Source organism: Artibeus jamaicensis, unplaced genomic scaffold (genome assembly GCF_021234435.1).
Source record: "Artibeus jamaicensis isolate MK-2021 breed Jamaican fruit bat unplaced genomic scaffold, CSHL_Jam_final contig_464, whole genome shotgun sequence".
NCBI lineage: Eukaryota > Metazoa > Chordata > Mammalia > Chiroptera > Phyllostomidae > Artibeus > Artibeus jamaicensis.
This window is the reverse complement of record NW_026521842.1, coordinates 18,996,689-19,021,251: the sequence shown is the minus strand read 5'-3', so window position 1 is coordinate 19,021,251 and position 24,563 is coordinate 18,996,689. Positions and strand designations below refer to the sequence as shown.

Genomic DNA, 24,563 nt, shown 5'->3' with positions numbered 1-24,563 from the left:
TCAGGCCTCAGGTAGAAGGCTTTGATTTCCCTATGGAGCATCCTCAGGCAGTCCGGCTCCGTCCTGATGGAAGGGACTGGTGTGTCTTTTTCTAGGCAGGGCTGCCAGTGAGAGGATCAGCAATGTGACAGGCAGGTGGATGGTGATACTGAGGGGTCAGAGGGGTGTGAACCCCTCGTTGTCCTCATTGTCATATACGTGACCAGGCCATATTGATACAAAAGGTGTCTTTATTGAGGTCTGGGTAAGAATTAGGCACTTGGCCAGAGCAGCAGCTTAAATATGAGGCAAGCAGTCAGGGGTTTAGCCATGCCCGGGGCTAGGTTGGGGCGGTTAGGTTATAGGCACAGACTGTCCCTAGAGGGACAGAAGTCATGGAGGAAAGGGGAGGGAGACACAGAGGAGTCTGGGTCAGAGACCTGGTGGGCTGGCCCAATGGGGCTGGGCAGGAAGCTCTGGATGGCAGGTCCAGCAGGAAGGAGACCAGGCTCTCTTGTTCCACACACCCCTTATACCAGGCCTTAGCCTCTGGATGGGGCTGCCATGCTGGGGGGCTCTTCCCAGGTCTCACTTCTTCACCTTGGCATCATAGGTGCCTGCATTCTTGTAAGCACTCACATAGCCACTGTCATCAAGGATGTCCTGCCGCCCAGCAATGCCCTTGCCCTTGCCGCTCTCGTCGAAGCGTTCCTTGTGGGAGCCGGTGTACTTGCTGGTGTCAGTCAGCCGTTCCACAGCTCCCCCTGTTTTTGCTTTCTGTTTGGACAGAGTTCCCCCAGGAGCACCTGGTTAGGGAGCCCAGCCCTTCCCACCCCAGCTGAGATTCCCCACATACCCCTCAGTATCTCCCTGAGACCAGCAGGGCACTTACAGTGACGCCCACATTGGCTGGTTCCTTGCCTGCTACCAACTGGCAGATGGCATCGAAGGCCTCCTCCTTGCTCTTCCCCTTGAATCGCTTGGGTGCCAGCTCTTCCAGGGCCTTCTTGAACTCCTCATAGTTGATGACTCGAGCAGACTTCCCCCTGCCAGGTACGTGGGCATCGTGAGTTTTCCCCCTTCCCGATGTCCTCCCTGCTTCCAGCCCCTCAACTCCCCACCTTCTGGGAACATCAGAAGCAGAGACTGCCTGGGGCTCACTTGACTTTGGAGAAGACGATGTCGACGTCGGTCCCTGTCACAGCCTTTCCATCAGCCACCTTGCAGTCCTTGCACAGCTTGGCCCAGTTCTTGCCATTCATTTCTTGCCCACTGGCCTTGGGGTCACCGTGGATGGCAAACTTGCGGAAGCTCTCCTCCAGCCCAGCCATGTCTGTGCTTGCTGCCATGCCACCCTATAGGGACCCACCTCAGTCACCTCTCAGCCAAGCTGATCCCCCCACAAGGCACAGAACATCACCACTACTACCACAAAACCTGCAAGGTCTGAGTTGGCGGCACTTAGGGTACATACCTGCGAGAGCTGGAGCGGGAGCTGCCTGCAGAGAGCGGCCAATACTTAATGTCTCCCTGGGCCCCCAAGCCCTGAGAAAGAGCCCCAAGAGGAAAGATCCTGTTGCTTAACGCTAGCCCTGGCTTGGAGTGGCATTCAGAAGATGAAATCACGATGCCCACACCAAGCTGGGAACAGAGTGGCCCCGTCCCAAAAGACTGTGAGGGCAGCAGCTGGGATCATGGCTTTGTGTGGCCCTGGCAAAAGGCCTGCTTGGGTAGAAGTGAGAGTGGCAGAGCAGGCCTCCCTCCCTCCCTGGGAGTTCCATGCCAAGCTGGGTCAGAGCCAGGCTAGGCTGCTAGTTGGGCAGGTATTTAGTCAGGACAGTGTTTGTCAGGGTCATGAGAACCCATCAAGACCCAACCCTGGCTGAGAAGGGCGCCAGAGCACAGGCAGGGGTGCATGCCCTAGGCAGGGGTGCAGCTGGCCCAGCCGGGACCTTGTTACTATTTGCTGTTAAACAAAAACATGAGGGGAGCGGGAGCCTGGGGCTGGCCTGGCCACAGTTTGTGAAGCCTGGAGACGGTTGCTAAGGGAGGGTGGTGCTACTTGGAGAATGTTGCTAAGGGCAGGATGGTGTCAGAGTGGCTCAGGGAGAAGCTCCCATTGCTGCTGGGTTGGGTTGGGCTGGGGAACAGGGACCCACGGGTGGGGCACACTAGCACGCCCAGCACCTGGGGCACAGCCTTGGCTTCCTCATCCCTTGCCACCCATTGGGGCTGTAACCTCCCAGTCTGGAATTGAGGAGGAGCAGCAGATTGGGGGACTAGCCTAGGGTAGGGGTTGTAGAGCTATAAGCCCCCAGAGGCATGTTGACGGGTAGGACTATGGCCTTGGCCCTCTGATCCTCACACCTACACCCTGCACCAAAGCCCACGTCCCCAACACTGTCAGCCCTCCACTGAGACCCCTTGGCCATACCCTGAGCACCACCACACCAGTCCACACTCCCACAGCCATAGGCACTCAGCCCTGGCCCTCCACACCCTCAGCCTTATTCCCCCTGATCACATCCTTCCCCTGGTACTCAAACCTCCCTCACCACACCCACAGCCCCGCCCTGATGCGCCCCACTCAGACCCTCCTACAGTCCCCTGATCCCACCAGCAGCCCTGAGACAGGGCTTGGACCATTCTTTCAGCATCCATCCTTGACATATATACTAACAGCCCTGTACCAAAGTCTTCCCCAGAAACGTGCTCAGCCCTGCACCAAACGGTGCCTCCCACCCTCATGGTCCCCCTGCAGTCCTCTGACCACACCCACAGTGCTGTGCTGGTACAGCCTGGCACCGATGCCTCCCTGACCACACCCTCTGCCGTGTGCTGCAGCTGCTCCATCCATACACCCACAGCCCTTCCTGAGACCCCTAACCAGAGCCTTACACCTCATTCTCCTTCCACACACCCTTAGCCCCAACCACACCCATACACCCCCACCCTTTTTTGTACGTACACAATCATCTGGCCACATACTCAGCCCTGCACTAAAGCCCCCACCCCGTGCCTGCACCCGCAGACATGCATTTCCAGACTCCTAGGTACTATGTTGGGACACCCCCTGTGTTGAGACCTCCATGAGCACACCCACCTCCTCTACGACAGCCTCCCAACCAGTCATGTCTTCGGCAACCATCTTATACCTCTGCCTTTTACACTAGAGCCTCCAGTGACCGTGGCCTAGGCCTCTGCCCAACTATCCTCTCTTCTGCTACCACTGGCCAGTGACCACACTTGCCCATCTCTAAGTCCCAGTTTCTGGAACTGGGAGCACCCACAGCTGTTACTTTGCAGTGACTCTGTGTGCACACTGCACTAAACTTCCCTCTCCCTACACTGCAACCTCCCACCAAGGACCTCAGAGACCCAGCGCTTGCTCATGGAGGTTAAAGCCTAGGGGAGCTTTCGTGCCACAGGATGCTGGTCCTAGAGACTAGCAGGCTCCTGCATCCAGTGCTCACTCCTTTCTGTGGGAAGATGCATTCCTGGTAATTTCGGTGCAGATCAGAAAGAGCCAGGTTACAGGCTGTAGTCCCAGGGGCCTGCAGGCCATGGATGGAGCAGCCACGCCCAAGGCCACCAGCGTCCTCCCTCTGGGACAGCTGGAGTCATCAATCAGCCCAGCGAGGAGATGGGGGTGGGAATGGAACGCTTGGGCCCAGGGCAGGGCGCTCAGCTGGCGTCCTAAGCTCGGTACCCTCCAGGGCTGGGACCCCTTCCAGGCCGCTCCCACCCCCACCCTCTTCCTCATCGTGCAGGATACTGTTTAGGGTGGTCGGCGCCGGGGTTCTCCTACCGACTTCTACCTCGTGGCTGCTCCTGCAGCCCGCGTTCGATGGACAGAAGGACACAAGAATGGACCCACGGACGCGGGAGACCGGGCGGCTCTGCAGCTCTGCTCCCTGCCGGCTCCTGGGCGGGACTGCAGCTCGGGCGGCTCTGCTGTATTATCCCCTGTTTCTCGGTCTCCATAGAGACGGCGAGTCCCACCCCCAGGGCTGTCTCAGCGGGAGAGTGACCAAGGTCAGGCTGGCTCCACCCACTGGACCCCGCCCCATCGACGCTGGGAGATTCGCGTGGGCAGAGCTGCCAAGATTGCCTTCTTTCGCTTCCTGGGCAGCTCTGAGGCCTTCGCCGCCCGGGAGATCAGCCCTCTGCAGTGCTGGACGTCCTCGGGTGGCTTCCTAATGGGAAAGCAACCCCCCATTCTGTGCTCCACCTTAAGTTCAAAGCAGGCCTCCGCCTCCTACGGAGAGCCAGCTTCCCAGAGCCACAACTGAAGGAGGGGTGGGGGTGGGATACTGGAGGGTGAGGGGCGGGGCAGAGGGTCGGGAGGATCCCTTCCCTCGGTGCCAGTGGGCAGTGGAGTGTATAGCTGGCTCAAGGCCATGGCTCGCCAATTAACATGTGGCATCCCCAGGTCACAACTCAGGAGCACTGGGGAGACGGGACAATAGGCGAATCGAGAGTGCCCAGTCCCAGCATCCTGGTACACCTACAGCCAGGATAAAGCTCCTGAACCTCCCAGGTATCTGCTCCCTCCCGCACGCAAAGCCTGCTTCCCCTCTTGTCTCCAAGTGAAAACTCTTAAATCTTCAAGAACATAGCCTTTTCCAAGTAGCCTTCTAGGATCGTTCCTAACCAGGAGCCTTGTGCATCTCGAGGAACGAGTACCTCGGGTCCTCGTTCACCTCCATATGACAATCTGGATGCTATAAGGGGCCTACCCCATCCTCGGCCCCAAGACTGGCAGGCAATGGTCCAACTCCAGGAGGGCCCACGGCCCTTGCTATTCAAAAAGTTTGCAGTAAGTCCGCAAAAGCATAAAAAAGTTTATTGGAGCATCATGGCCAGTGGGGCAGGTATTGCTGAGTGGTGGGGGAGGGGGAGCCGATCCTGCCGGCTGTAGGGGCTCCTAAAGTGCACTCGTTCTGCGAGGGTGGGGGTGTTGCATAGAGAGAGTCGGGTGGGTCCCGCCGGCCGCTCCTTCTCGGCCCTCCTGCCTCTCAGCCCAGCTAAGCCAGGCCGGTCTCTGGGCCGCCCCGTGCCCCGGGCTCGCCGCTGCTCGGGCTCACGAAAACAGCAGGCAGATGCGCCTGCAGTGCCTGCAGCGCCAGCCCCGGTTCTCCGCCCCTGCCTCCAGGAACCGACAGGGCAGCGCTGCCCAGGCGCGTCTGAGCCACGGGAATCTCGTCCATGGACTCGGCTGACGCCGAGCGGTAGGTGCCTGCGGGGCCAGCAGCGTGTACCGGGCTAGCGCCAGCAGAATCCGACGAAGAGCTGGAGCGGTGGCCCGGGGCCTGGGGCCCTGAGGGGTGGATGGAAAGGTGAGACTAGGGACTGCGACATTCTCGGGCCCCTACCTTTCCTTCCCTCGGAGCTCCCGGTGCAGGATCCGGTCAGGAAGGGCCCTCACCCGGCTTCCTCTTTTTCTGCAGAGACAGCAGGGAGCCTGAGTGCCCTTCCCCAGGTCCCTCATCACCAAAACAGGCAGAGGAGTGAGGCAAGGTGGAGGCTTCTTTCCCATCCCCTTCCACCACTCGGGCAGGGGGACCAGCACAGTACCCCGTACCTGGGGTCGGATCCCAGGGGGCAGAGCGAGAATCTCTGGGGAAGATGGTGGTGGAGGGTCCTCTTGGCCGCTGGTGGCAAGGAATGGGGAGGAACTGAGGGGGAAGTGGGAAGGTAAGCACTGAATGTGGATAATCCTGTAAATCCCACCCAGATGAAGGTCCTCAAATAAGCCTCCCTTTCTAGCAGGCAATAAAGGGGCACTGATCTGTCCAAGGCCAGGCTGGGCTGGACCCAGACCCTTGCTTGGGTCTTGGCATTGGCCTGTCCCCTTGCTCCCACCTCAGATGGCCCGGCCATGCCCATGGGAGATGCCCAGCTGGCACACGTCCAGATCGCACTCACTTAGCATTCCCTGTGGCAGGCCTGGCCTGGCCAGGGGGTTCTGGACGCACATGGCTGAAGGTCCGCATGGAGAAGTCTGTCCCCTGGGGAAGGTGGGGGCAAGGAAGGCTGGGCTGCCAGGTGTGGACCCAGGGTCTTATAGGTCCTGAGTCCACCCAGTCCTGGATATATAACACCCTCCACCGAGGCCTCTGTGAGAGGTCTAGGTGCAGAAGTCTGTTGTTTTCCTCCAGGCTTCCCAGCTCTGCTGGAAAAACCCCTTTGCAGGATGAAGCTTAAAACATCCATTTCTGGACCTCACCCCATTTCATCTAATTTCATCCAGTCAAAGTCTGCTTCCTCCAGGAAGCCCCCAGCCTGATGGGTCCAATGCATCATCAAGGGCTTCTCTAGACAAGGGTGGTGATGGGAAGAGGTGCTCCGATCTGCCCTCTTGAGCTCCTAGCCCCTCCCAAGATTCCAGTCTTTGAACCAACTTTTTTCCCAGCTCAGACATGGTGCAGCTGGCTGTGCAGACCAGGTGTGCACCCAAGGTTCTGTGCATGGCTTCATGGTTCCCACCAAGCTGAATTCTCAGAGTGCCAACCACAGTCTCGGCTGCTGGGGAGTGCTCGGTCTCCCCCACCCCTAACATGAAAGGGAAGGCAGTGGGGTGGTAGAAAAAACAGCACCACAACCCCACGTAGGACCAGGCTTATGGGTGAATTGTGTCTTGTTTAGAAGCTGATCCTAACAGCAACCCTGTTTGTTACAGAGGCTGACAGTGGAGGGGCCTGAAGTTGGGATGTCACGGGAGTGACCTAGGCCTGCACCCCAGCACGCAGCACATGCTCCAGCTGCGTGCCCATGAGGACTGCAGGTGAGGAAACAAAAGCCAGGAAAAGGCAGCCTGGCAAGGCCTAGTGCCAAGGATGTGGGGCAGGGGCAGGACCGTGATGAGGCCCCGCCCCACAGGGCGGGAGGGGGGTGGGAGGAGGGGGGAGGCACTGGGACAGCTGTCGCCTGCTCCACAGCTGTTTCCATGGAGACCCAGGCGTCCTGACTAATGCAGAGACGACAATGTAACAGCACACACGGTCTCTAAAACAAGGCTATGTTTGGGGGCAACGGCTCCAGAGTGGGGCCCCTTCCGCATTCCTGCTCAGGGTGGGGGTGGGGAGGCTGCCTGGGGCACTGGCAGAGGTAGGGGACAGAGCCTAGCTGGCCACAGGCAGGCTGCACAAATGCAGAGATTGGAGCCTCAGCAAGCTGCATGTCCAGCCTCTGCCCAGGCTGGCCCTTGGGGCAGGAGTGTGGGGTGCCAGCCTAAGCAGAGGAACCCTGGGAAATAGGAAGGGGCCTGAGGTCAGTCACAAGGACTGGGACCTCAAGGTAATCCCCCCTCCACATCTTTCCTCTTCCCCATTGTGAACCTAGCACCCTTCCAAGGCCTAGCAGAGAGGGGCAAAGCCTACCCTGTTGTCCCTGGGCTCCAGAAGGGTTGGGCCTAGGAAGCTGGTAACCAGAGAGGATGGTTCCAGACACCTGAGGGGCCAGAATGGGACAGGAGCTCGGCCCTAGGCAGCTGGGGAAGTCTGAGGGTGTCACCGGGGGGTCCTGACTCAAGTCTTCCTCCCCTCACCACAGCTGTCCCTAGGGCCCTCCCTCAGAGGTCTTTGACACATACAAATTCTTGAATGGTACTATGGCTCCTCTCAGCCTCTGTTCTCTCTTCTGCACACCTACTGGGAAGGCCTCCCTCAGGTCTTTCATAGATGATGTTAAATGTCTTTGCTGCTGGCACATCTGGCTTCAAAGTCTAGGTAGGTCATGACTACAGGGCATGGGCCTGGAGCTCTGGAGCTGGACATCCCAGGGGCAGCCCTGGCTCAGTGGGCCCCAGGATGGCTGCCACTGTGATGGCTTACACGGGGTTAGTGCCCATGACCAGGGCAGGCACACAGTGGTGCAGCAGGGGGTCTCTACCAATAGCCACCACTGCCCCAGCCCTGACTGTCTGGCCCACCCCTGGCAATGAGAACGAGAGAGGCAGGGTCTCCAACCCGCCCACGAGCCTGTGTGTTTGTGTCTAGTTGCCATGAGGACTTGGGATCTAGGGCTCAGCCTTCCCAGCAAGGACCTGCCTGGGCCCCCTGCCTTCCCAGTCCCTGAGGGCTCCGAGTACTAGACCTCCCCTCCCCTCAGCTGCTGACCTCAGGAAGCCATGGGGCGTGGGAATGGGGATAGGCTGGTCAGCAGCTGGACTGGCCAGGCCCTAGCCTGGGTTGGAGGGTTCCTGCTTCAGAGTGTTGAGACCTTAATTCTTCCCAGACCCAGCTTCTGTTTAACCTTTCTTGACCTCAGTGTGCTCATCTACAACATGGATGTGGCCATATTACCTGCCTCATGGGCTAGTTTAAGAATTAAACAGTGTTTAAGGGCTCAGGGTATAGGTGGAGATAAGTGCTGACCCAGTCACCGGTCCATCCCTCTCATCCCCCACAGTCCCAACCTGCCCGGTTCTAGGCTCCCACGTTCCAGACCCTCCAGCACATGCTTGGAGTGCAGACCGGTGCAAACACAGGTCTGGGAAATGCAGGGTTCCTTTGCGCTGTGCCCACACTTGAGCAAGCAGGTATATATATGCTCAGTACAGGCTTGGCTTCACCCCTGCTCCCCAGTGCCCCTACCCCAGCTGCTGTTCCAGACCTGCTTCCCTTTGCCCTTTCTCATCACTGGCTGCGATCTGCACAGCCCACCCCCCAGTTCCCATCTCCCACTCCCTCAGCCCTCTGGGCCACTTCTGTACCTGAATGGGCCGCATCTTGGGGGGACATGACTCGAGCTGCCTGTGGGCCCCCCTTGCCTCCTGTGGTGGACGATGCTGCACGATGTACTCATAGGTGGTGAGCTTGTGCCACACTGAGGGGTGAGGACAGGGCTCAGTGCAGTGGAAAAGGGACCCTAGAGTTCAGAAGGTGAGGGAGGGTACCAGGGCCCAGGCTGAAACCACTCTCCCCATACACACTAAGCCATGGAGTGAGACCAGGCCACTACAGAGAGCCAACAGTGGGAAGGGGCATGGCTTCAGAGCTCTACAGCCCAACTGGTACCTCCCTGCAGCCTAGGAACCCCTACCCCCTGTAAGACAAGTATGCCCGGGGTTGGGGGGGGGCACTTACTGAGATAAATGTGGAAGCAGAGCAGGTGGCCAAGCAGGGCTGTGGACAGCAGGCCCAGAAGAATGAGCAGGGCAGCCAGAGCCAGGATAGCAGGAGCCTGGGTCTCCACAGGGGCGGCAGGCAGGAACACAAACCACACATTCGTGTGGTTCTTCAGGACTGTGAGGTATAGGCAGATTGTGCTTAGCTGGGGCAGTGACCAGTGACCAGAACAGGCCTAGGACTGAGGGGTGGGAGCAGGCCTGGAGCCCAGACTGACCTTCAAAGTGGTGGTTGGTACGCAGCCTCATGGGATTGACAAAGAACTCCACGAAGACGTAAGTGGCCACCAGCACGAGGAGTAGGACACCCAGTAAAGCAGATGCCACACTGTGTAGAAAGAGCCTGGGCCCAGCCGTGGGCAGCTGTCAGCACCCAGGTGCTCCAGCTGGGTATAGGGCCCAGCGCTCAGAAGGACCCATAATTGGGATGGGGAGCGAGCCCTCTGATCCCACAGGCCCAAATCCTCACCCAACTTAGGGCAATGGCAAAGATGGGGGGCCACCCCTCCAGGTCCCCACTCTTCCCTGGTCCAGCAGAAGGAAGACCCAAAACCTACGCTCAGCAGGCCCAGGAGGCAGCCATCAGGAGCACACAGAGATGCACACCAGCACCCAGCTCCTCCACAGACCCCCCTCCCCGCCCCACCCCACTGCAGTCTGTGGCCCGAATCACACTCAGACCCGCACATTCCCAGGCACCCGTTTAGCCTGTGTCCACTCTCACCAGTAATTCCTTTCGCCCACACAGTTGTTGAGCCACTTGCAGTGGTGGTCAAAGCCGCACACACACTTGTTGCAGGCACTGCAGTGCTTAGAGCGAGCACTCCTGCAGGAGGGGAGGAGGAACAGTGTAATTGACCCACTCGTCCTCCCCTTGGCTGCTGCAGGGGCTTGCTGGAGTGGTAAGAGTCCCCGGATGGTCCGGATGGTCCGGAGCCCTGAGCCTGCAGCAGATTATCCACGGCACCTACCTCCCAGGGACCACTGAGCTCCCCGTGCTGGGGAGCATGCACGCCCTCTGCTGGCACTGAGTAGGGAGGCACCTGGAGGAGCCAGCATTTCTGAAGAGCTGGGGACCCAGAGGCAGAACAGGTAGGGAGCATTATATTCTCCCACTTGAGAGTTGTGCACCAGGTGACGGTGGTGTGAAATGGAAATGGAACTTCCCTTCCACACAAGGACCCCTGAGCTGAATCAGGAGATGATGCAGGTGTGGGGCCAGGATGCAGAACAGAGCAAGGCTGCTAGGTGCAGGGCTTACATTGCTCTTCCAGACATCTCCATTTTTTCAGTGCCTGCTTCCCTGCAAGTCTATGGGAATTATACTGGCATTCTTCCAGAAAACCTTAGCTTGTCAGGGCTCATCCAAAGGGTGCCAAAGGAAGACAAGCAAGATGATACCCAGGTGAATGCAGGTCAGTTCACCAGAGATCAGGTGAGGTCACATTAGGAATAGGAGTCTCCCAGCCCCAGCGAGGGACTGGGGAAGCCTAGCCGAGTGTGGAAGAGTGGGGAGCCCTCCCCCAGAGCTGGACAGAGGGCTGGAATGGGCAGCAACCACCAGAGCTCCCACTGAGGAGCACCACACTGACTGGTGCCTAGTGAAGGGAAGGATGGTCTGATGCCAAAGTCCCGAGCACCTTACTAACGCTACGGGCTCTCCCTCCATCCCCTGGACAGACCCTCTTCCAACAGGCTACCTGCATCTTCAGATTAGAAGCATGGAGCTGCCCTTGGACCACACCCCCATGCCCAATCCTCTACCTGAGGCTGGGAGACAGGAAGCTCTAGGAGGGGGGAAGGGCTCTAGGGAGGAAGTCTGGACCAGCCCAAGGGGGTATGGGCTCCCCACATTGTGGCTCATCTGCCCACTAGGAGTGTGATCTGGAGCAAGTCACCAGGCCTCTGTGGGCCTCAGAGTCCTCGTGGGTAAATGAGGATGACCGTTGGGCTCAGGCACGAGGCAGGCTGGCGGTGACTCTAGCTCTGTTGCCCAATGGCCATATGACCTCAGGCAGGCCTTTCAGCCTTTCCGAGCTTTGGGCTCTTCATCCTCTGTGGAGAAAGATGCTGCCCACCCTGTGGGGTGGTTGTTCATAAGCACTTGGCACACAGTAAGTACTCAAGTGTTAACTCCTCTCCTTGTCCCTATCTGGGAGTGCTTGTGAGACTGGGGTGGGGCGGTGACTGGCAATGTTATTCATCCAAAATGTTTGTGGGTGTGGGGTCATGCCAAATGCTTCCTACTTTTACTGTTGCAGATGCTATTTCTCATCTTCTGTTTCCAATCACCTTCTCCTTCACCCAGTTCTCTGTCACTCCGTCAAGACTTTTGACTAACACATGCATTATTAGGAGGGCTATAAAGCCCCGGGTATGCCCCTCTCTGCCTTGAGCTCCCACTGACAGGTGCCCAGGCACACTCCTCGCCCACCTACACCCTTGGTCCACGTCAGCACTCACACATCCACGTCGCACAAATTGCAGTGCAGGTCTTCAATGACGTGTGCGTGTTGGCTGCGGTTGAAGATGGGCAGGGGCCCTGCATAGCTCTTGTCCCGTACGTTGGCATCTGCTGGGTCGATGGAGACAGCAGTCAGGTGCACCACGAGGTGGCCGGCGAAGATGGCGCCCATACACTCCACAGGTTAAAGGTTCACTCCACGCACTGCCAGCTGGGAGCCCCACCCCTGCTTCCTGTGGCCACAGAACTGTTCTCCACCTCTATGCAACTCCCTCACTAAGAGACTCTTACCCTGTGCCAGGCCTACCTCCTTGCTAGACCTTTCCGGCATACCCAGCCCCAGATGGAGGAGGACAGCGGCCATCCAGTAACAGAGCTCACAAGCCAGCACCGCCTGCTGCTGCCGAGGGGCCTGAACACGGGGCCATGGCCTCGCTGTCCTAGGCTTGGCACAGGCCCTGGCTGTTCTGACCTCTGATTCTAATTTGGTTTCAGATTAAAAAATGTGATGTGAGAAGTGAGACTGAAACAGACCATCCTCTAAGTTCCAGGGACCCAAAATATAAGCCCTAAGCTTGTTTGTCTTGCTCTCACACAGGAAGTCTGTCCTGAGAGGGAAAAAGCCATCCTTTCTCAGCAGTTGGGCCCATTGGACAATCACTGGATTTTTATGTGAGGCCTCTTATTTTTTAAATGTTGACAAGGAAATAATTTTTTAAAACCCACCTGCTGAAGGAACATTTAAGATCTGTCCTTTTTGTGTGTTAGTCATCCTTCAACTAAAATTTTAAAAATCCGTAGGCCAAACTGGTTCGTGGGCTGTCGGTTCTTGACCCCTGACCTAGCTGGGTGTTTGGGTGGAGAGCCAGGCCGGGGGCTGGCAGGCAGAGAACCACGGAGGACGTGGTATAAGGGGTTGGGGAGACAAGCAGAGGCCAGAACACAGCCTTGAGCATCTGGACTCTCATCCCTCAAGGCAGAAAAAGAGCCATTAGAGGGTATGTAGCAGGGGAACAACTTTGTCATATCTGTTTTTTAAAAAGGGCACTGTGGCTGCAGGGACCCAGATGGACTGGCCAGAGTTAGAGTATGTGTGGGGAGACAGGTTAGGCAAGGCAATGGTCCTTGAGAAAAGAGAGGCGGGTGGCAGTGGGGAAAAGAGGGCGATTCGATAGCCATTTAGGTGGTACAATCAACAGGACCTGAAGATGGACTGGATACAGGTGACGAAAAAAGGGGCGGAGTCGAGAGCAACTGGACAGGTGGGTTAGGCACTGGTGAGGGGGCGCGCTGCGGGCGGCAGGTGTGCGTCTGGGCCAGTGGCGATGCTGGTCTGGTGGCCCACCTGCTGCATCCGCAGTATCCTCTGTGAGCTGTACCCCCACACGTACCACAGGACCATCCCCAGTATACAAGGCTTCCCCCAGCTGGAGGCTGAGCGCCCGGAGCTGGGGGTCTGTCTTGCTAATCTTTTCAGTCCTAGGTCCCAGGCCAGATCCAGGCCCGAGGAGGGTGCTTGGTACTCATCATTGCCCTACCTCACCTGAGGGAGCCTGCAAAGGAAGGTGGCTTTGACGGAAGGAAGGAGAGCCATCCAGGCCTGGACGAGGTGCCAGAATGGGTGGTTCTGTAAGCTGCCCAACGCAGTGAATGTGATAAGGGCAAACCCCTCCAACCGCCCCAGTGCCTGAGAATCTCTGCTGGCCTCACTAGGCACCAGCTGTGTAACCTCAGGGAGTCACCTAATCTCCCTGAGCCCCAATTTCTTAGTAAAGTGGAAGGAAAACCTTCAACCTATTGAGGGTTAGATAAGATAATCCAGGTACAGGGGCTGGCCCAAGGCTTGGCACATAAAAGTGCTCAGTAAGTGACAGTTCCTTGTCTCCTGTTATTGTTCTGATTGCACTCACTTCAAACCACATGGCACACGCCCAGCTACTCCTGAGTGAGGGGTGTGCCCATTCCACATCACCAGAAGAAAATCCCATGAAGCATTCTAGTTAATAGCCTTGACCAAGGCCTACTGGTCACCTCAGGGAACATCCAATTTCCCACTTACGGAGCTGACCAGGGCCCGGTGAACCAGGAAGTCCCCCAGTGATACTGCTGGTGCCCAAGGGTGGCAACCTTCTCCAGAGTTCTTCTCCACACACTTGCCCTTGTCACTCACCAGACCAGGGCTCTGTTATTTCCGACACGTGCCCTGTGCCCCATACAGGACAGCACACTTGCAACTGTGGCTTGTGCGTTCTGGTGCTCAGACACACATCCCTGTGTGCTCCCTGTCCCCACCCTGGAAAGCGGGCGGACTCTTCCCATCAGACAGCTGAGACCCAGAGAGCTGGCAGAAGCTGCTCAGCCTCGGGTAGCACTGAACAGGCTGAGGTGGGACCAAGCTCTGCTCCCTGAGAATCGTCTCCATGAAGCACACACGCCAGGGCACTCGTGCATGGGGGGGCTGGCAGGCAGAGAACCTGGGTGGGGCATGTGGCCGCCTGCTGCACCCCCATCTCTGAGCCTTGTGGCCACGTCCTCTGCAGTCACAGCACTAGGCTCCTGCAAGTTCCTGTTTATCATTGTTCCCAAGAGCCTCTAGGGCACTTTTATCCTCCCTCTTGTCAATTCAACTTTACCCTAAAAGGACAGGATTTACAAAATCAACGAGTATAGCATAATAATCTGTCCAAAATAAAACCACATTTTAAATGTACCAGAAACCTTACTATGTATAAGAATTCTACTACGGCCCTTTTTGAAAAGTAAAAAATTCTTTCATAAATGAAATAATTACTAACTTATTCCTTATTGAGCTCTGGACACAACCTAAAGAGAGCCTTCAAGTGGGACCCTGGTTGATGGGGTTCCCTTCTGTTGTGGGGCTTTAAATGCTCCAAGGGACTTTCTTTAGTCTGGAGGCTCACCCCATCGAGCAGAGGGGCCACATGGAGGCCGGAGGCCAGGCAGGGAGGCACCTGGTCCCCCTGCCCACCCCGGGAGGAGACAGCACCTGCCCGTGCTCTCTGAGGCTCTGGAGCCCACCCTCAGGCCTCTGCCATGTTCTCCACCTGCTGCCCCCATAATCCCACGCATAAGCCCGACACTCTCCCAAGGATACAGCATAGCCAGCAGGAACCCAGTGGTAAGGCAGGAGGGGGACAAGGACCCCAAAGCCGATCACAGCAAAGAAGAGGTACAGCAGCCAGGCCACAATCTGGAGGGGGTGAGGGGGCCAGCTCCAGCCATTCCGGCGTGACCGCTGGCCCTGCAGCTCCGGGGAGGGTCCGCTGGCCTGTGAGGGCGCTGTCCACACACTCTTCTCAGGGGCTGTCTTGTTGGAGGGCTTGTTGCAGATGTTCATCTCCAGAGGGAGAAAGAGCAGAGGCAGCATTAGCCTGAGGAGGCCCAGGCTGGAGCCTGGAGCCCATGCATGCAGCCAGCTTTCAGCAGTGGGAGAAGCACGCTGGGATGTAAAATCTCCTCCCAGCTATTCTGCAGGGGAACCGGGTGCCCTAGCGTGATGAAGTCGAGCAGTGGGGGAAAGTGGTACTAGAGTGCGGTCTCAAAGCCCCAGAGACAGCTGTGGTCCCGGCCTTGGCCAATAAAAGGTGGGAGGATCCAGGGTTTATTCAGGACACAATGGGGCTGCCTGTTACTCAAAGTGTTCTGTCTCCACAGCCATCAAAGTTAAACCCAGTAAGACATGTTCTCATCTGGTAACAATATCGGGCCAGGGCCAGAGCGATGAGAACACATGCTGATTCTGTTATGATTAGTCACCTCTGTCCTGTGGCCCAAATGCAAGTGTCAGAGAGGGCCCCCTACCATGTGCTCAGGGAAACAGGGAGTGGAGCTGTCCAGAAAGGGAATCTGCCCTCTGCCCCCAGGCAAGCATGTAATCCCTTCAGGACAGGCCAGCACACAAGAGAGGGGGGAGGGTTCCTCCTTGGTTCCCTCCAGCAGAGGAAATGGTCATGTTCCTCCAAGTGAAATCTGGGCCTGGTGCACTGAGATCAGAAAGGTGGGCTGGCCCTGGCTGGTGTGGCTCAGTAGATTGAGCCCCAGCCTGCAAACTGAAAGGTTGTTGTTCGATTGACTGTCAGCGCCCATGCTTGGGTTGCAGGCCAGGTCTCCAGTTGGGGGCATGCAAGAGGCAACTGATTGCTGTAATCAGTTTCTCTCTTGTACTGGTTTCTCTCTTCTCTCATACATAGGGTTTCTTGCCCCCTCTTTCTCCCTCCCTTCCCCTCTCTCTGAAAATAAATAAAATAAAGAAAGATGAAAGATGGGCTGACCTGAGGGAGCTCAGGGAAGGCCAGGCCTTGACCAGAGCCAGCCACCAGATGGCAGCACTATCACACAGCCATCCTTAGTCCCGAAACCTGGCCTAGTGGCCAGTCATAGGCAGGCAGGCAGGCAGGTAGGCAGGGTGGGCCTGTCATTACAGGTAGAAGAGCTCCCGGGCCTCCTAGTATCTTCTGGGCCTGAGATGGGACTAGAGCCTGGGCAGGCAGCACCATACTCAGAGAGACAGGCCCAGATGGAGTTCTTGGAAGGAAGGCCAGGAGTTGGGGACAAAGCCCTGGCAGCTGGACTCTCAGGAGTCCATGCCTATGCACCTACCTCACTTCTCAACCCAACAAATGGTAGTTAACCCTAAGCCCACTGGAAGTGTCTCCTGAGCCAGGGGTATGCCAAGTGGAGCCAGGGCCCTCATGCTCAGTCTTTACTAGGCAAGTCACTTTGCCATTTGGAACACTGCCATCGCCGTGTGTTTGCACCCCCTGCCCCCACCCACCCCGTTTCTCCAGCTTCCCCTAAGGGCAGTAAATACACTGTGATTCATTCACCTCTGCTCCCTACATCCCCTCCCCCAAGTACCCAGAACATACCTTGTACACAGAAGGTACTCAGTAAATGTTTGCTGACTTGAAAACATCTGCAATAAAAGGAAATGTGGGCATGGTAAATGGTGTGGAACCCTGGTCCACCCGAAGCCATCTGGCCTACTCTGCCCTGCCTCCACTCTGCACAGCCAGCAAGCACCCACACCTCCTCCGCCCCAGTGCCCTGCCCACTGGCTATTAGCCTAACTACTGAACACTCATCCCACCTGAGGCTCAGAGCCTCCTGAAAGTCAAGCCTGGCATATCTGAAGCCACTTCTGAGTAGCCTCATTTCAAGACTAAATGGATGACCCTGGTTTTCTTCCAGGGAGTCAGCTGGAATCCTTGGGTCACTGGCTTTGTCTTCAATAAGCAACAGCAAAAGGCAAGAAAAGAGCTCCAGCTTTGGAGGACAAAGATCTAGGTTCAAGTCCCAGCTCTGCACCTGCTAGCTGAGTGGTCTGAGTTTCTTCATCTGAAAAATGGGATCAGTGGCCTACATTGTGAAGCACACGGATCAGCAACACTGCAGGTGAAGCCTGGCACAGAAATGCTCCCTGAAGGGTAGGCGTCAGAATCACCCTTAAAACAGCCCTTCGGGTGGACTGTCCTCATCTCTCCAGACTGAGGCGTCTGCTATCTGATATTCTATGAGGTTTAAGTCCAAAGCGATGGGGTTGGTTGGTTGGAGTTGCTTCCTTACAGCAGTGGTCCCAGAGAACACGGCGTCACAGGAGCTGGGGCGCGGGGTGGCCACTCGGACTCGTCTTCAATCAGAGGTGACTAAAAAGCTGGTATCACTTTCTTTTGGATGTCCCCAGTGGTAGCAAATTTTTATCCTTGGCCCCGGCTGGCGAGGCTCAGTGGTTGAGTGCCAGTCTGTGTAGATCAAAGGGTCGGTTACTGGTTCAATTCCCAGTCAGGGCACCTACCTGGGTTCCAGGCCAGGTCCCCAGAAGGGGGCGCATGAGAAGCAACCACACATGGATGTTTCTCTCCCTTTCTTTCTCTCTCCCTTCCCCTCTCTAAATAAATAGAGAAATAAATCTTAAAAAAATTTTTTTTGTCCTTGATTTCTGGAAATAGTCAAAGGTGACCAGGTCGAACCCAGTGAACACAGTTCGGCTGGACGGTTCTGCTTGGGGTCGGAATCCTAGGCCTGCACATCGCCTCTCTGGTGACATCATCGCCAGGGCAACAACTTTCAGGGACCCCACAAACTAGGGTCCCTAAGTCCTGGCTTTCTTTTCTTTTCTTAAGATTTTACTTATTTATTTTTAGAGAGAGGGGAAGGGAGGGAGAAAGAGAGGGAGAGAAATATCAGAGTATGGCTGCCTTTCACGTGGCCCCCACTGAAGACCTGGCCCGAAACCCAGGCATGTGTAACAATGGAAAATCAAACCAGCGACCCATCGATTCACAGCCCATGCTTAATCCACTGAGCCACACCGGCCAAGGCAGTCCTAGCTTTCTGTTTGCCACCCCCTGACCTTAACAGCCCTACACCTTGAGGGACTTTCTAAAGAAAGAAGCAGAAGTACAAAACTGACATTTCTCTGCTGCCCGGAGTGGCCTCACAGTGGCCGCAGGCACCCCCAGTCCTGCTGGAGCCAGATACCTGAGGCAGCAGGAGACGCCATGTAAGGCCAGGAGCCTATGCAAACAGCCTTTGGGGTGGCTCTGACTCGAAACCAGGGCACCCCTGGCCCAGAGAGGTACCCAGATGAGACTGTGGATGAGGGGACAGCGCTGGTAGGTCTGGGTCCCTTGCAGCTGAGGCAGCGGTCTAGAGTAGACAACCGATCTGGTCAGGAGATATGCCACCCGCCCCAAAGCCTAGGCTGGCCAGCTCTTAACTGATGACATTTTCCCTTGTAGAGTTAGTTGGTGAGCACACATCCTTCTGGCCCAAAAGATCTTGATTTAAAAAAACTGGGAGGTCAGAGAGAATCCAAAATGGGATCAAGCACTGTCACTGACCCAGGGTCACTCTGGCCCTTCCTCCCCTCTCAGCACTTCTCAAGGAGATCAGAGTGAAAGATCCATGGCTCTGCTCCTGGTCAGTGTGACCAGCCTGCACACCTTGGCCCAACCAGCCACTTATGGGGGCCCGGCCCCCTATGTGCACTGAGGACGTAAACATGGATGAGACCAGGCTCCTGCCCTCGGGGGCTTGCTCTCTGGGAACCCAAACAGACATCACAGCAATGGGTGAAGGGGTATTTTAGGGTCTAGGGGCAAGGTGAGCAGGCAAAGGCAGAGAGGAGAAGGGAGAAGAGAGAGAGAGCAAGAGGGAGAAAGAGGCAGGCCCTGGGGAGCTGCAGGGTTAGATCATAGGGGCCAGGTGAGAAAGTGGGTACTGTTGAAAGAGTTACAGGGAGTCACAGGAAGTTGAAAGCAGGAGAATGACAGAAAGTGATAAGAATTTTGGAAAGCTTTCTCTTAAAAAAAATATCTATTTTTAGAGAGAGGGAAAGAAACATCAATGCACGAGAGGTAGGTTGCTTCCCGCAGGCCCCAGCCCGCAACCCAGGCATGTGCCCTGACCGGGAGTCAAACCAGCAACCCTTTGGTTCACAGGCTGGTGCTCAATCCACTGAGCCACACCAGGCAGGGCCGGAAAGCTTTCTAGTCACAAAGCTTTGACTTTGTGGGGGAGTGGGCATGAGCAAGAGGGGGAAAGGGTGCCGGGGGACGGTGACACCACAGCGGCTAGCAGCCCTGTACATTGGGAGGAGGTGGCTGGGAGGTCGAAGTCAAGTCCACAAGCTCCCTCCTGCCCACTGAGTCCCAGCTGCACCTTTGGAGGGCTGAGAGATATGCAGGCCTTGATAAGACTCTTCGTGTACCTTCTGCTGCCACAGAACAAACCACAGAGTCAAGCTGGCGGAGACAGAGGGAAGGCAAGAGGGGAGAGGCCCCATGGAACATTATCCCCATAGGCAGCTGTCACCTTGGTAAGCTAAGGACCCGCCTGCCATCTAAGGCAGGCTCAGGGGTTATGCAGGACCACCCCCACCTTGTCCCAACAAGGTGAAGCCCATTGCCAGGATGACAACAATCTGCTCATGTTAATATTCAATTGGTAAAAGCCTGAAACAGCATCTTCCCAATAAGGTTGGGCTACCTGGAAGGGAAATCTTAACACTTCGAGTTCTTTATGAGAACTATAAAACATACAACTTGCATGACTGATCCACTTTCCCCTCACCACCTCCACTCCAATGGAAAAAATAGGGAGGAATGTGATTCTGAAGTTCATGCGTGGGGTTGTCCAAAGAAGCAAACTGAGGGAAAGTACCTGCCCTGGAGAGGGCATTGCTGAATTCCCGCAAGATGGTTGAGGATTTCAAAAAACAATTAACTCAACTACTACAGGGAGCTTGTGGAGAGAGGCCACCGGACAGGGAGGGAGGGTCAGAGGAGTAATGGAGTCAGAGAAGAGGCTTGGAGAGCCCAGAGACTTGAGCCACCAATGGGGGGCGGCAGGTTGGAGCAAGGGACGAAGGGCTAAGCCCAGAGACAGAGCCTGGTTCTGGACCCAGCACGGCCGCTCACAGGTTGCGGAACCCAGGCAGGGGGTGCAAATGTCATAGAGCCACCTCTGGGCTCTCCTCCCACCTTTCAAAAACATTTAGCTTGAAGGCGATCTGGCAACGTCTACCAAGCTTCAGAACACATACACCCTCAGGCCCACATGTGCAGAAATGTATCCCATACACACACTCACAAAGTACACAAAGACACACTGCGTCTTGTGATAATAAAGAACAAAACACAATACAAACAAACCATGACGCATCCACACAGTGGAACCCTACTCAACATTAAAAACAGGGAGGAGGAAATGGCAGGTAAGTGGAAAAGCAAAATGTGCAGTGGCTGCAGAGACTGCTACCATGCAAGCAAACACAAAGGCAGTGGCCAGAGGCTCGGCCTTTGGGAAGGGGATCTAGTGGCTGGGGGTGAGAGAGAGATTTGCTTTTACTGTGTATTCCTTGGTACTGTTTACATTTTTTTTTTTTTTTTTACCAGGTGCATGCACTGCTTTTGGGGAAAAAAAAACCTGTCAAATAATAAATAATTGAGCAGTATCACCTTTGGCCCTGCTGGCCCCACGAGGAGGCCATGAGGACTGAATGTGCTCACGTGAGCCAGGGCCTGCACCCTGCCAAACAAACAAGGAGCTCCTGCCTGACAACTGTGCAATGAGAGTGGTTGGTTTTAGTTCGACATTTTCTGTCTCGAGAGCAGTTTCGACTCATCCAGCTAAAGGCTATGAGCAAGCGCTGCAGAGCTCCCCATGAGCCATTGGGGTCTTGTCCAAGCGGGAACCAGACAACCAGGCAGCACAACAAAGGGGATGCTGGGAGGGACCTTGTTCTAGTCCTGGGTCAGGGGCCCACTCAGCTCCAAACCCAAGGAGAAGGCACATGCCACAGGAAAGATGCTCCCTAACTCTTAGTTTAGCTGGAGGGTTTACGGTTGCTGTGCGAGAGGTTTTCTATGGACATTTCTAAATAAGGCATCTGTTTTTCTCCCAGGATCTGCTTTTGAAATAATTTTCACCAAGATTTAACAGATGCCCAATTTAACCACCTAAAGGAGGGCGGGGTGCACTGTTTTACAGTGTAAAAAGTCTTTAAAAAGAACTTTTAGGGGCAAGTCCTTTGTTGATTAAAATTCCCCACAGGTCCTGGACAAGTCTCTGGCCTTAAAATCCTAGAAAGTACTCTAGTCTGACGAAGAGACGCACACCACCACAAGTCCTAGAAAATAAACTGGACCTCCAAGCCGTTCTCATAGGCCTCCTTCCCAGTCACCAGTCTCAGGTGAGGCTGGGCTTCCCCCTTTGACAACATGCAGAGGTCTGATGCTGGGGCAAGAGAAGCTTGAAACTTCAGTCATTTCCGAGTTGACGTGATCTGCAAACATTTTCTAGGCCATTCTCCTCCTGAAGTAATCACTGCAAACTGCAGACAAGAAGGATGGAGTGACCGGGAGCAGAACCAAGGCCAGTGAGTGGAGGCAAGGGTTGTGGATTTTATCCAGGAAATCAACTCACTTGATTATAGGGAGCAAGCCCTGACGACCACCCGCCAAGAAACAGTCATTAAGAACAAAGTTGTGACAGAAAAAAGTAAGAAAAACAAAAGGGGGAAAAACTGGTTAATTAAACACCAGTGTTGCTTTTATTCCATCTTATGAAGATTATCTGTTTATAAACCCGTCCCCCACTGTGAACCACCAGCTCTGCAAAAGCAGGGACCACCCTCCATCCACTTCTAAACCCAGCTCTCCTTCCATAAGGGAAGTTAAGCCACTTCCTACCATCTCCGTGGCCATCACTTTAATCCAAGCCTCCATGATTGCTCCCCTACAGGGTTTCCATGATAATAACCACCACTAGCATTTAGGGGGCACTTTGGTGCCAGGAATTGCCTTAAGTGCTTTGAAGGAATTCACTTATTAAAACCCTCGCCATTCTCTTGAGTTACATCTTATCATTTCACTCTTCTCAGAGACCTCGCCAGTCCTTGGCCTCAGGGGTAGCTGGGCCCTCACTTTCTCTCTTAGAAACACCGTGCAGAGCAACGTCCCCCCTTTACGGATGAGGACACCCGGGCTCAGAAAGACCAAGGAAGTTCACCCAGGAGACACAGGGAGGCTGACAGAACTGGGATGACCCTCAGCTGACTTCCTGTTGTGCGCGGTCGTGCCCACAGCAACCAGTGTGAGGTGAGCTTTTCCAAACATGAAACTTCATCCAAACTCTTCAAATGGTTTCCTCCTCCTGCTAGAACAAAGTTGAAACTTCCACCACATCCTCCACGGCTCCTTCACCATAATACTTGGCTGACTCCAGACCTTTGCATTTGCTTTTCATTCTTCCAGAAACACCCCTCCCCGGCTCACGATGCTGGCTCCTTTCCAACCTTCAGCTCGTAGCTTCAGTCAACTTTGACAATAGACCCTCTTCGGCCACCTTCTTCCATTTCACCTCCAGAGCCCTTATCCCCACCTGAAATCACTTCAGTTGTTTATCTGGCGCCTGTCTGCCCCGGCCCCAGGCCCAGCCCTGGGCCTTCGTGGGGTCTGGAGATTGGCTGTTTGGAGCCCCCTATGGCTCCTCCCCTGCCACACAGTAGGCTCTCAATGCAGATCTGCGAGCCTGGTAAATACCAGAAAGGAGCCCCGCTTGGACGGGTCCCTACGGCCAAGGCCTCGGGCTCCAGGCCCAAGCGAGGCAAAACACAACTGGATGGTGGCAGCCGCAGCCTGGTGGCTCAGGCCAGGCTTCAAGGTGAGAATACCGCGGCGGTAGCTCCTCACCTGCGCGTCATTTAGGCCGAGCCACATCGGCTCCGCCAAGGTCTCCCAGAGGTTCAGCCTTTGCGCCGTCCACACGCCCCTCTTCCCCGGGTGGCCGCGCTTCAGACCCTCGCGGCTGGGACGGCCCCGGGGAACGGGCAGCGGCGCATCCCGGAGCGGAGCCCCATCCCGAGCTGCGCGGCGGAGATTAGGACGGCGAGTCCTAGGGCTCCGGATCCAGGGGTACGATGGCTGTACAGCCAGGCCGGGCCGAGGCTGGCTGGGCCTCGTCCGGAGCTGGACCCGTTCCCCTGGCAACGGCGCGAGCTACGGCGCCCCACAGCGGCCAAACCGCGCTGCGTCACTTCGCGCCTGCACCCCGGCTGAGCCGGTCCGTTCATCGTTCCTTTACAGCCTTTCTGCTAGAAAACTCATTCTCCCACTACTCCAATCCACAGTTTGTCTTCTCGAAACCCTAACTTGTTGCAAAATCTCCCTCTTCCAGTTTCTACCGAGACACCATTCTCAGGGAGATTCCTGCACATTTTAATGAGGCTGTGCAGGGCACTGGATATATCGTGGAGACCACCCTTGAGACTCCTGCTAAGGAGAAGCCAGAGCTAGACAAATAAGTAAATAAATATGCAGGTGCCCCATATTATACAGTGTAAAGAATAAGAGCTTAAAATGTGTTGTGCAAAATATCTCCTTCCTTTGTTTCCTGTAAATCAAGTATAAATCCTACTGGGAGCCCTCATCTTCCAGGCTGGTAGGAAATTCAACCTTGGTCTACCCTGAGCTCCTCTTACCCTTGTTATTCCGAGGATCAGGATCACTTATAGCAATAAACAGGCTGAAAAGGGCCCTGGCTGGTGTGGCTCAGTGAGCTGAGCGCCAGCCTGAGAACTGAAAGGTCACAGGTTCATTTTGGTTCAATTCCCAGTCAGGGCATATGCTTGGGTTGCATGCAAAAGACAACCATTTAATGTTTCTCTCATACACTGAGGTTTCTCTACCTCTCTTTCTCCCTTTCCCACTGTCTAAAAAATAAATCAAGTCCTTTAAAAAAAAAAAACTTTTTTAAACAGTCTGAAAAGCACCCTCTGGGGCACTGAGGCCATAGCCTAAGCCGCCCTGGGGGCTGACACAGGAGGCACCTGTGTCCTCTGTTCCAGGGCCTGTGGATTCTCTTCTCTCTTCCTGCCTGTGGACCTCCCTGTGGACCTGGTTTCCCTGAAAGCCTGGTTTCCCTTGTGCAAGTAACTATCTCTCTATGACTGAAAGTCATGTTTCCAGGGCCGATAAACTTCAACTTGATGTGGAATATGTATCAGTGCTACTCTGGCTTCAGAAATACAAGATTGCTCCTCAGCTCCTATCTGGAATGGAGAACTTAGGGTCAAACAGAGACAGTAACCCAGAAATCAAGGTGGAGAATGAGCCCATGTATGCCCACAGGGAGAGGAAGGCTCCAGAAGTTGCAGCTGGGTCCGCCTGCCTCCCAGGCACCTCTCCTGAACGTCCCATGGGTATCTAGAAGCAGCGCATCACTGCCTGATCTGTTTGTCCTTGCCACAAACCTGTTCCTCCCCTTAGGCCCTATGCGGGGGCACTACCATCTACCCAGTCTCCTTCTAGTCTTTGCTCATCTAAGTCCAGCAGTTCTCAGGACCAGGCGATCCTCCCTCCGAAACATGTCCTGTGTTCATTCTTCCCACTCTACTCCAGCCCAAGCCACCAGAATCTTCCTTGCTGACTCCACCACAGCCTCCGATCTGGTCTCCATGACATCAGC

General features: G+C 55.6%; 1 protein-coding gene across 8 annotated transcripts; it reads right to left on the bottom strand.

The window, feature by feature from the left end:
- Nucleotides 1-212: 212 nt before the first annotated feature.
- On the bottom strand, nt 213-23,089 carry TPPP3 (tubulin polymerization promoting protein family member 3). 8 transcript variants are annotated; one of them, XM_053666769.1, is made up of 12 exons: nt 22,790-23,089; nt 16,463-16,509; nt 14,689-14,931; nt 11,573-11,748; nt 9,834-9,935; nt 9,328-9,452; nt 9,069-9,227; nt 8,696-8,808; nt 5,908-5,990; nt 5,564-5,657; nt 5,408-5,423; nt 4,804-5,299 (listed from the first exon to the last, which is right to left on the bottom strand). In XM_053666769.1, the coding sequence occupies exons 3-12, from the start codon at nt 14,929-14,931 to the stop codon at nt 5,007-5,009; spliced, it is 1,404 nt and encodes a 467-aa protein (XP_053522744.1). In that variant the 5' UTR covers nt 16,463-16,509; nt 22,790-23,089; the 3' UTR covers nt 4,804-5,006. The 8 variants fall into 8 exon arrangements, with proteins under 8 accessions (XP_037018578.1, XP_037018585.1, XP_037018584.1 ...); XM_037162683.2 differs by lacking the exons at nt 4,804-5,299; nt 5,408-5,423; nt 5,564-5,657; nt 5,908-5,990 and adding exons at nt 213-756; nt 872-1,025; nt 1,141-1,334; XM_037162685.2 differs by lacking the exon at nt 5,408-5,423.
- Between the last annotated feature and the right edge of the window lie 1,474 nt (nt 23,090-24,563).

What these genes read in the sequence shown, in the direction of transcription:
- TPPP3 (XM_037162683.2), bottom strand. Translation starts at nt 14,931, where the DNA reads ATGAACATCTGCAACAAGCCCTCCAACAAGACAGCCCCTGAGAAGAGT. An exon ending in GGGTTCCTGCTGGCTATGCT is followed by an intron (nt 11,749 to 14,688) that starts GTATCCTTGGGA and finishes TAACCTGTGGAG; the next exon opens with TGTATGGGCGCCATCTTCGC. An exon ending in TACCAACCACCACTTTGAAG is followed by an intron (nt 9,228 to 9,327) that starts GTCAGTCTGGGC and finishes TATACCTCACAG; the next exon opens with TCCTGAAGAACCACACGAAT.